This window comes from Saimiri boliviensis, chromosome 11 (assembly GCF_048565385.1).
Source record: "Saimiri boliviensis isolate mSaiBol1 chromosome 11, mSaiBol1.pri, whole genome shotgun sequence".
In the NCBI taxonomy this organism is placed as follows: Eukaryota; Metazoa; Chordata; class Mammalia; order Primates; family Cebidae; genus Saimiri; species Saimiri boliviensis.
This window is the reverse complement of record NC_133459.1, coordinates 32,089,932-32,101,952: the sequence shown is the minus strand read 5'-3', so window position 1 is coordinate 32,101,952 and position 12,021 is coordinate 32,089,932. Positions and strand designations below refer to the sequence as shown.

The 12,021-nt window shown below is 47.0% G+C and overlaps 1 protein-coding gene across 9 annotated transcripts in view; it reads left to right on the top strand.

Annotated features, from left to right (window-relative positions):
* The window catches only part of PHC2 (polyhomeotic homolog 2), a 103,712-nt gene that overhangs the window by 44,486 nt on the left and 47,205 nt on the right, over window positions 1-12,021 (top strand). For all 9 annotated transcript variants that reach the window (XM_039473665.2, XM_074380474.1, XM_039473664.2 and 6 more), the window contains 2 exons: window positions 8,760-8,966; window positions 11,805-11,963. In XM_039473665.2, the coding sequence (XP_039329599.2) occupies window positions 8,814-8,966; window positions 11,805-11,963 (312 nt within the window). In that variant the 5' untranslated portion in view covers window positions 8,760-8,813. The remainder of the gene's footprint in view (window positions 1-8,759; window positions 8,967-11,804; window positions 11,964-12,021) is intronic.

The window sequence follows — 12,021 nt, the reverse complement described above, 5'->3', positions numbered from 1 at the left end:
CCTGCTATGCTGTTAAATTTCAGAAAAAGGCACCAAATCCAGGCGGGGGTACAGAAGGGAAGTCACTAAGAGGAGCAGACATTATAGCTGAACTGCAAGGGGTGAATGCGCTTTGGCCAGGGAGATGGGGAGCGAGGGGTCTGGGGAGCAGCCTAGGCAGAGGAAAAGGTCTGGGCAAGGCATGAGACAGTGTGTGACTAATTCTGGAATCAGCTTTGTGGGGGCACGTGGTAGGCAATGAAGCTGGAGAGAAACAGGAAGATCCCTAAACTGAGTGCTGCCAGCATTCTCTTCTTTCCACATGGAGGTATTTTGAGGTTTCAGCAGGGAAGAACTATGTTTGGTAACTCTTCCCATCCCAACTTCTAGCCCCTTTTTGCAGAGCTTCATTATGACCATCTTATGGCATCAATGTGACTACCCTTTCAAATCTCTAATGAGTTGGTAGTGGGGCCCGTTAGAGCAGTGGCTCTCATACTTTATAGGCATCAGAATCTCCCAGAAGGCTGTGAAAACACAGACTGCTGAGCCCCATTCCCAGAATTTCTGATTCCGTAGGTCTAAAGTGTACCTGAAAATTTGCATTTTTGGAGAGTTGCCAGGGGACCACATTTTTGAGAAGCCTTGCATTGGAGCATGCAAAGCCGTTATATTAACAAGGCTGTTTTTAATGCCTTTGCACCCTTTTTACCATTAGTTTCATTTGACCTTTTTAGGCTGGTCAGGTTGAGTATTAGGCAACATAATCGTTCCCTAAGGCCGCCTTAACAAAGTACCATAAACTGGGTGGCTTAAAACAACACAAGTGTATTGTGGTCACCATTCTGGAGGCTGGAAGTATGAAATCCAGGTGTCAGCAGGGCCATGCTCCCCCGTCCTTCCTTGCCTCTTCCTCGCTTCTGATGGCTGCAGGTGTTCTTTGGCTGGTGGCAGCATAGTGCCAATCTCTGCCTTCATCTTCACATGACTGGCTTCTACCCATGTGTGCCTGTGTCTCATGTGGCGTTCTTTTATAAGGCCACTGCTTATATTGATTAGGGGCCCACAGAAGACACAAAATATATATTGCCTTGCCGCAGAGCAGTGAGACCAGAGCTGCCCGAGTCTAGACAAGCTCATCCATCCCTTGTCCACAAGCACTAAGCATCTGTACATTGTGGCTTTCACTGTACCTCCCTTCCAAAAGACAGCAAATCTTTCTTTTTCCTCCTCATATTCTTCAACTAACCAGCACCAGCTTGTAATAGAAATACTTTATATAACTTACCTTTTATAAATTAGGAAGAAAATAGTAAGGTTTCGGAAAGAGTTTATTCGTTTAAATGTATAGTGTTTTGCTTCACAGTGAAATCATTCTATTTGGATTCCTAGGACTGTATGGTCAGCTTTAATTTCTCATCCTTCATTTCTGTCTTTGTTGGCCTTCATTTGCTTACTTTGGTTGCTAGAGACGCTAAAGATGGCAACATGCGGAGGACAGGGGAGAGGGAGGGACCTTTTGAGGCTGTTTGAGCTGCATTCATTTGGACTGCTCCCAGTGAGTCATTGGCTTCAAACTGGAACAAATCAGGACACTTATGTTCACACAGCAGCTGGGAGGTGTAAGGAGGCCTCCTGCAGGACCCCCCAGGATGGGGGAGTCTGGATCATCTGTTCTTACTGCCTTATGCCTCTGGCAGAGAAGCAACCAGAGACGAGACGCAGAGCCACAGCAAAGGAATATGTTCACTCATCTCTTCATACTCGCCAGACCAAGCCACCGTGTGACAGTACCAGCAGCCATGATGGGCTGACTAGACTTCTCATTTCCTGCCCAGCTCTGATTCCATTAGGAAAAACCTCACCCTGCCTTACTTACCCCAGGGCTTTAGGCTAGAGTTGGAGAGTGGTTTTCAGTATCCTTCCCCTCTGCTTTCCCAGAACCCCTGTCACAGCTGTAATCCACAGCAAATGGATTTCCCTGACACTGGGGACAAAGGCTTAGTGTTTACTAGACTTGGTGGCTCCTGGGAGGGCAGAACCATCAGCATTTCTCCAGCTGCTAGTCTCAGGCCCTGTGTGTAATAAGATCACTATCCAAGCCAGTTATAGTCAGCACATCATTCAAAGTGGCCCCTTGCGGTTAGGAGCGGAGAAGTGACTGAAATAGGAATCACAGCCCTTCAGAGTCGGGGCTCATACAAAAACCACACAGTGAGTGGGAATCCAGAGAAAAACAGACTTCTAGTTCTGGATGTTAGCCATTAATGAAATTTGGCTGTGATTTATATGGGAGTCGGCAGGGATGGGTGGCCTTGGGGAAGAAATAAGAAACTAGTTAGAAGGAAGAGAAGGGAGGAATGAGTAGGAATTAAAGGGAAATTGAAAAGGGGTGGGTAAAATGCTAAAAGCCTGCATACTGTGAAAGTTTAAGGATTCAGACTTTTTCATGTGGGTCACCAGAAGGATGTAAGGAGAGTCCACAGATACCTTAGGAGCCCTCACTGCGACTCCAAAATGCCTCCGCAACTCCCCAGCAGCCAGAGCTTTGGGCGGAAGGAAGGTGGGAGTGGGGAGATGTGAAAGCATTGGTTCAAAAAAGGGAACTGTGAGAGAAAAAGTTTGAAAACTGTTATGTGGGTCCACACTTCCTAATTATGTTTCCTTCTAATTCAAGTTCCCTTCTACTAAGAGACCAATAATGAAGTGACATATGGCTGGACCCTAGCTACTGGCTTCTCTGCAGGGCAAACTTCGCCTCTCTCGTTGATAAGCCCCACCACCATGCAGTCAGGAGGTTTCCTAAGGTGCCTTCCTTGGCACTGGGTGAGAATCAAGGGAGCCACATCCCCAAGTCACTTACTTCCCCGACACTGGGCCTCCGTTCTTGCATAGGAAACACAAGGGAGATGATGGTAATGTTCCATTTCTCACACTGGTTGATAGGTACACATGCATATTATCCTTTACATAGAGATTACGTAGAGAGGACATTTTGTAAGTATAAATCGACATTAATTAACAATTAGGGATTAAATTCAGTGATCTCAGTTCGTTTTCAACTGAAAATCTAGAATCCTTTGACATGGACTTGGCCCAGTGTTGTTGAAATAATGGTTCAAGGTGAAGTTGCAGCAAACTTCATGGGACGTGCTCTGGCTTTTAAATCCCAGTTCTGTGATGACCTCACACAAATTGCTTAGATATATTTCTCATTGACAAAATTGGGATAGTCCTACCTACCCCATAGGGAAGGTCATAGCATCTACAACAGTGCTTGGCAAGTAGTAAGTGCTCAATAAATATCACTGTTATTAGTATAGACACCATTGATGGAAGGTACTGAAATGAAATCACAGGTGGTTGATGTTTTAAACTAGTGGGTGAGAAATTTGTGGATGAGGTGGAGATTAAGCTTTCAGATGAGGAGTAGGATGGAGTATGGTACATTTCAAGCAATTTTATTCAACAAACATCTATGGAATGAAGCACAAGGTATTATGGGAAAATATGATATGATACCACTTCCAAGCGAATCACTTTCTTGTCAGTCTACGTTGTAAGTGCTAGGAGAGAGGCGGGCACAGAGTGCCTTAGGAGCAGCCCTCCAGCTGGATGGCTTAAAGGAAGACATTGGAACCTAATTTGAAGGAAGCAAGAGGAGAAGAGTTGGCAGGGTTGTATTCAGTGCATATTTCACAGGACAGACTCAAGTTGTTTTGAAGATCTAAGGAGTTGGCTACATGAAAAATTGAAGGAAGGCATTTCAGGGGACGGGAATAGCATAAGTGAAACCACAGCAGTAAAAACCACAGAGGTAGGAAGAAGCAAGATGCCCAAATTCCAAATGACCCGGGCACCTTAGTCACAATGCTGAGACTAGAGAGTGAATTGTGGAAAATGAGGCCAGGAAGGCCAAAAGGGTCAGATCATGGAGGGTTTCACATAGCACATGGAGCAGCTTGGGGAGTGGGGACACTGGGTGGGCCCAAGAACAGAGGTAATTCAACACATGGTACAGGGACAAATGGATATCCACATGCCCAAACACGGAATAACATATGACCCAGCAATTTCACTGCTAGCTTATACCCAACAGAATAGAAGCAAGGACTCAAGCAGTCCTTGGCATATATGGCTTATATGCCAAGGGCTTAACATGCCATGTTCATTGCATTGCAACGTTATTCGCAATAGCCAAAAGGTGGAAACAACCCAGGTGTTCATCAACAGATGAATGGACAAACAAAATGTAGTATGTTTATAGGTACGCAATGAAAAATATTACTCAGCTATAGAAGGGAAATTCTAATACGTGCTACAGCATGAATGAACTTTGAAAACATTATGCTAAGTGAGACAAGCCAGACATAAAAGGACAAATATTGTATGCTTCCACTTATGTGAGCTATCTAGACAGGCAAATTCATAGAGACTGAAAGTAGATTAGAGGTTAGGGGGTAGGCGGGGGGACAAGGGGGACTGGAGTTACTGCTTCATGATCACAAAGTTTCTGTTTTGGGTCATGAGAAAGTTCTGGGAATCGATGGCGGTGATTGCTACATAACAGTGTGAGAGCAGTTAATAGTACTGATTTGCACACTTAAAATCTAGCCATATTCTGACCTTCCCTCCTCTATCCTTTGCATGAGTGAGAGAGAAAGCAATCAAGAGAGTGAGAGAGCACACTTGAAAGACAGCCACAGCTATCAAAAGCATGAGCTAGAACAGAGGGTGCAAGCCAGGACAGAAAGGAATGTGAGCATGTGCTATCCAGGGAGTAAGAGAGAGTGTGTATGAGACTTAAAGAGACAGACCTGCTAATCAGGCCTGGGAGGGCAGATGCCCAGAGAGGGGCAGACCACAAGTGACAGGAGAGAGAACTGGAGCATGTGCAGACAGGATGCGGGTACTGGCAGAGCTACAGGGAGCCAGAGGCAGAGGGAGACCAGTCAAGAGCGGGCGACCTGGGAAACAGCAAGAAAGTCAAGAGTGGGGGAGAGAGCTCATTAGAGGGAAACCGAGGTACCAGTCTGGATAAATCACAGTGGGGCAAGAGGGCAAGAGTGGGAGCAAGAGTGAGGGGGAGGACATGCTCATATTTGAGAGCCAAGGCACAGTGAAGGAGGGTGAGCACACGGAGGATGCGCCACCCCCCCCCACCCCCAAGAGAAGCTCTGAGAAATCAGTGGTCAAAGGGAGGATGAGCATAGGTGTGAGAGAGGGCAGGGAAAGAGTGGGAAAACCAGGGACTGGGGAACTGAAAACTACTGACACAGAAAAGACATGGGTTTGGGGGCAGTGGTAGCAGTGGGGGCAGGGTGGGCAGACAGTGGGCAGAAAGGCAAACCTAGAACAGGAGACAGAAGAAAGGAAAGGCTTGCTTGGCTACAGAAGGAGGAGACAGGCAGCAAGAGTGTGAGAAGGGCGCTGTGCCCATGTGCCCAGGTTGCTGCTGTAAGTCTCTTTCTCCTGCATGAGGAGCAGTGGCTGGCCTGGCCTATGCAGTTTTTCTGTAAAGGAATGCCATGCTCCTGTTAGAATTTTGTCTTATTTCTTAACAAGATTTGAGTGTACACCCTCCACAGTATCTGTCCTAGCTGCTGCTAAAGGAAAAAATAAATAGAAATGTTAACCCCCTGAGCAGTTTATTAAGGAGACAGCAACAGGATATTAATGATTACTTTGGCTCTTTGCACTATCATGCTCTCATTAATGCGAAATGGTATTTTCTTCTCCTATTAAATGGATAGAAGGAACAGCCTATACAGGCAGAAGACTGAACGTCTGTGGTAGGGTGACAAACAAATATTATTTTTACATGTAGGAAGGAATGGGTAGAAGGAACAGACTATACGCACTCTCTGTTCTAGCTCATGCGTTTGATAGCTGTGGCTGCCTTTGAAGTGTGCTTTCTCAGTCTCTTGATTGCTCTCTCTCTCTCTCAATCACTCATGTAAAGGATAAAGGAGGGAAGGTCAGAATATGACTAGATTTTTTAAAGTGTGTAATTCAGTACCATTAACTACGCTCACAGAAATAGAACTGAGACTTGATCATCCAGGATGTAGATTATTCTACCATCTTAATTTACTGTGGTTGCTGCCCTATTTTCCCATTTTATTTTTTATATTTATAAGTACTTCAGTTGAGGTTTTCTAGTGTGGAACGAAAAGCAAGAAACGAAACCCAATTCTGGCCAAGATTTCGGGAAAGGTAGGTGAGTCTTTGAACTAAGAGAAGATGCTGGGATTCTATGGGGTAGTCTGTGTTTGAAGGGAACTATCATTTACTGATTTGTTGCTTGATGATCCTTAAAATTTCAATTGAATCATCTTTACAATGAGTTTTTCACTTTCTCTGAGATCGGGAATTATACCTCCTATCACTTTACGCAGCCTAATTTTCCCTCCCTAGAACATAAGATAAAGTGGATTCTGACAGCGCCAGGGCATAGGAAGTACTTGTTGACGTTGCTGCTTCATTGATTTCTGCATCATCATCATCATCATCATCATCATCATCATCATCATCATAAGCATCCTTAGTGCGTCAGTAGCCATAATAAAGCCCAGCACTGAGTGCAGCTCAGGACAAAGGGAATTAATTCATGGACAAGCACCTTGCCCTGTGGCAGTAAAAGCAGACAGAAAAACATAAGGAAAAATCACTGCTTAAAGAGTCAGGTCAAGAGTGCAGCTTGCAGGCTGCTACACTGCCTTGGAAATCATAAACAGCTTGCTGCCTGCCACCTGGGAGGGGCTTGGGTTTCCAGACTCCTAACAGTCCTGTCTTTTAGCCTTTACCCACACTTTTTTCAGCCCACAGTGAAATTCAACCAGTCTGAAGAAGGCAGCCTGAGAAATGATAACCCCCAAACTGAGCAGTACTGGGGAGACAGCAACAGGACATTAATGATTACTTTGGCTCTTTGCGCTAATCATGCTCTCATCAGTGTAAAAAATTGTATTTTCTTCACCTAGTAAATGGGTATACTCCACAAGGAGATGATTGAATGTCTGTGATGGGGTGACGAATTTTATGTTTACATGTAGGAAGGAATGGGTAGAAGGAACAGCCAATACACAGAAATGAGGATTTTTAGAGCATGGAAAAAGAAAAAAAAAAAAAAAAAAAAAAAAGAGGACCTTAAACTCAGATCTGAGTGTGCCTCTCCCATCAGCCTTTCCTTCTTTCCCAGTCCCTCTCCACTGACAAGCACATAGCCTTAAGGGAAGATGCAATTTCCAGTTCTGTATTCAGACCATAGGATGGGCCCTGAAAGAATTTCTGGCCCTCCTTGCTGACTGGGATAGAAGGTTCTAGAAGCCTCTGCCAATTCCGCCTCAGGAGATGCCCGATCTATTGGATCCAGGCAGTGAGAACCAGGCCACAAGAGCCAGTGCTTACAGAGCGTGCAGGATATGGTTGGCGTATATCATCACTTTTCTTTATGTTCACAACAGCCCATATCCTATCACATATAATAGATTAAGAAACAGGTCAGGCAAGTGTGACATGCCAGGATTTGCCAGCTAGAAAGTGGCAAAGCCAGGCCAAAACCAAGTCTTTCTGATTCCAAAACCTGAAATTTTAACCAAATTGCTCAATATGTTTCCCTGCTGAGCATTAGATCCAGAGGGTACTCGGTAAGTACATACTTAATGAAGATGGAGACCTCAAACACACTTGAGCTCTTCCAGCTTTGAAAACTAAACTAAACCTCAGTTTATTTTATTGCCTTCTGATTTGCCTCTTTCTCTTATTCTATTCTCTGTAGATTTTTTTTTTTTTTTTTTTTTTTTGAGATGGAATTTTGCTCTGTCAACCAGGCTGGGGTACAATGGCTCACTGCAACCTCTGCCTCCCGGGTTCAAGCGATTCTCCTGCCTGCCTCAGCTTCCCGAGTAGCTGGGACTATAGGCACATGCCACCACGCCCAGCTAATTTTTTGTATTTTAGTAGAGATAGGATTTCACTGTGTTGCCCAGGCTGATCTCAAACTCCTGAGCTCAGGCAATCCACTCATCTCAGCCTCCCAAAGTGGCTCACACCTGTAATCCCAGCATGTTGGGAGGCCGAGGCAGGCGGATCACTCGAAGTCAAGAGTTCAAGACCAGCCTGGCTGACATGGCAAAACCCTGTCTCTATTAAAAATACAAAAAATTAGCTAGGCGTGGTGGCAGGCGCCTGTAATCCCAGCTACTCAGGAGGCTGAGGCATAAGAATCGCGTGAACCCGGGAGACAGAGATTGCAGTGAGCGAAGATCATGCCACTGCACTCCAGCCTGAGTGACAGAGCGAGACTCCAGTCTCAAAAAGCAGAGACCTCAGTTCCCAAGTGGCACCAGCACAGGCTGTTTGGAAAGCTCAAAGCTGATGTATATACTGTACAGTCGTCACTTGGTATCCATGGAGAACTGGTTCCAGGAACCCCCTTGGATGTCAAAATCCATGGAAGCTCAAGTCCCTGATACAAAGTGGCATAATATTTGCATATAACTGACCCACATCCTCCTATATACTTTACACTATCTCTGGATTACTTACAATACCTCATACAATGTAAACAATATGCAAATAGTTGTTACACTGTATTGGTTAGGGAATAATGACAAGAAAAAAGTACATGTTCTGTACAGACACTGTTTTTTGAATATTTTTGATCCATGGTTGGTTGAATCCATGGATGTGAAACCCACAGATACTCAAGACCAACGGTGTGAGCATTCTCTAAAAAGTGTCTGTCAAACAGTTCATTTCCGCCTCTTCCCTCCTAGCATTTGCCTGCCCTTCTGCCATCCGAACACCCTGACTGCGCCACACTGCAGGCCATGGAGAATGAGCTGCCGGCCCCGCACACATCTAGCAGTGCCTGTGCTCCCAGCAGTACCAGCGGGGCCAGCAGCAGCAGCGGTGGAAGCGGCCGCCCCGCCGGGCCCCAGATTTCTGTGTACAGTGGTATTCCTGACCGGCAGACCGTGCAGGTAAGATTCTAATTGATTCAGGAATTATACTCCTTAATCATCTCCAGGGCTAGCCAGGAGGAGGTGCTGGGACTGTCTGGTGGAATAATCTGGATGTGGACTGTAGAACGAGCACAGGAGAGTGAGTTAGTAGATACACCTTGTGTATAGTTATGAGGGTGAAGGATGCAAAATGGCCCAGTCAAGGAGTTTGGAGGACACATGCCTGTAAGAGTAAAGGGCAGACAAGTAACAATAACAGCACATGACCAAGAGTTGCTCACCCGTCACCCACACCCACTCTCTAAATGACCATTGCCCGGTGAAGAACGGATCTCACTTTTTCAAAGACCAAAACCCAAAAAAGAACCCCCAAATAAGCCTTTGTCACTGGGAAGCTTTTTACCCTCTCCCCTAAAGTGGCAGTTGGCAAGTGTCATCCACAAGGCCTTCCAGGCGGCGGCTCACTGCTCCTAAATGTAGTCAGGGCCATCTGCTGTGTGCCCGACACAGTCCTAAGCATTCTGCATATTTATCCTTTTGGTTGTTATTAGGCATAATTCAGTAGTTGAGAAAACTGGGGCTCAGAGAAGGTAACAACTTGTTCAAGGTCATTCAGGTAAAGAAAAAAACTGAACCTAACTCTCACCCCAGACCTGTGTTCTTAATCACTACAACGTTTGAGGTTCCTGGATAATACAGGCAGAAAAGAGAGACCACAGCCACGAAGTGTTTACTCCCAGTGACTTTGCTATTACAGTTTGGATATACTAGAGAAGTGACCTCATCCTGCTTTGGCTTTAGGCCCAGATAAGGGAACAGGGGAGAAGCCACAGCAGACAGTAAGAGCGCCTGAAAACTGAGTTAGAGAAGACACCATCAGGTGCCCAGGACCCTTCCTTCTCGCGGTTGTTTCCACCCTGTGCTTAGTGACTCCACATTTCCTGCTCCTACCCTTGCCCCCAGCCCCAGTCCCTGGCCCATCATACATGAGGACCTTAGCTCTGGTTTCTAGCCATGACATTTGCTTGTACCCACTCCTGCCACTCACCACAGTTCTAGGCAAAAGGGGGTCTGAGGTTCTGCTCTGGCAAGTGGAATCACCCAAAGTAGCACGCAGAACCATCCTGGGCTCCTCCTGTGTCTCTTCATTAACATCCTGTCACGAGGAAGGGTCACAGTATCTCAACTACACGGGCTGGACTGCTGGACTCACTTTCAGGAGTCTAATAAAAAGGCCTAGACAAAGAGAATAAGGAAAAATAATTCTGGGAGATCAGGAGAGAAAAAGAATGGAGTTAAAATAAGACAGGATCTCAGAGAGGACCGTTCACGTCAGAGGAGTGTAATCTGGGGAAGCATGTGGAAGAGTTGAGATGGGGATGTCTGGGGAGGCACCAGAGCCTTCGAGGATCTGCAATGCCACGCTGTTTTTACAGAACCCCAAATCTGAGCCAAAGGCTGTTTTGTCCTAGAGCTGTCAGCCCTAGAAGTCACACTAAGCTGGAGAAAGCCTGACCCGCCTCTGGGCCCTATCCTGGCAAGGCTTGCTCACCAAGACAGGGCCTAGGATCAGGAGTTGCCTGTGGCCAAGGAGTTAGCAGAGGTAAGGGTAGAAAACAGGGGGAAGCCTCGTCAAGGCCAGTGCAGGGCATCAACTGGGAAGAGATGGCAGGAGGGTGACCAGTGGGAGAAGGCAGGAGAAGTGTCTCTGGCACTCAGGGGAAAAGGCACTCGCTGTTCTTTGTTCCTGGAGATGGGGACAATCAAAGGACAGCCTTTTGTCCTTTCTAGGAGATCACCCAATCCCATCAGGAAAGAAGGAAGAAACTTAATAAGGCCAGGGAATGGGAGACAGTAGCTAAAAAAGAAGGAATGATGGAGAGAAAGAGAGAGGGAGGGAAAGAATAAAAGGGGAGCAGGTACAGTGGCTCATGCCTATAATCCCAGCACTTTGGGAGGCCGAAGTGGGCAGATCACCTGAAGTCAGCAGTTCAAGACCAGCCTGTCCTACATGATTAAACCCCATCTCTACTAAAAATACAAAAAAATTAGCAAGGCGTGGTGGGAGGCACCTATAATTCCATCTACTTGGGAGGCTGAGGCAGGAGAATTGCTTGAACCTGGGAGGTGGAGGTTGCAGTGAGCTGAGGTCGCACCATTGCACTCCAGCCTGGGCAATAAGAGTGAAACTCCATCTCAAAAAAAAAAGAATAAAAGGGGAGTGTGCTGTCCCTGTTGCACTGGCCTGCTCTGCAAGGCCCCGGCAACCTTCTTCTAAGGGATTGATGGGACTCTGAGAAGCTGTGGGCAAAGCCTGGGGAGCAGCCCCGGGCCCAGCCTCAAGGACAAGGCATTGTCTCCACCTGAATTTGCCGGTGGCTGGCTGTTGCTGAAGCTGGCGTAGGCCACTTGCTGACTTGGCTCTTCCCTCCCACCCCATTCTTCTCTCTGCCTTATTGAGCTTCACCCTGATCTGAGGATGCAGAGTGATGGAGAGAGAGGAGTGCTGGATAAGCCTGCTGGAGACACCTCTGTCTCCCTGAGCCTCCCTACTGCCCAAGAGTTGGTTAAAACCTGGTGTGCAGCTCTGATTCTCCTCACTGAGGCAGTTGACGCAGGAGCAGGATGTGCTGGGGAGGAGCTGCAGAGAGAGGCAAGATAGACACGGTTAGACATGATACAGAAGCTCTGCGAACAGGTGTCCTCCCACTGCCCTAGAGAGTGGTCACAATTGGCTGTGGTGGTGACCACAGATCCTGGCATCTCCCGAGCAGTTAGACCTGGAAGGCGTAACTGCCAAAGGGGTGTCCTGTGTGGCAACTGCCAGCCTGGCTCTTCCCCTCCCTCCCTCCTCAGGTGATCCAGCAGGCCCTGCACAGACAGCCCAGCACGGCTGCTCAGTACCTGCAGCAGATGTACGCTGCCCAGCAGCAGCACCTCATGCTGCAGACCGCAGCGCTCCAGCAGCAGCACCTCAGCAGCGCTCAGCTCCAGAGCCTGGCGGCCGTGCAGCAGGTGAGACTCGGGAAGGACCTCGAGGCTGGTGCCAGGTGTCCTGGTTGTAGAGGCAAAA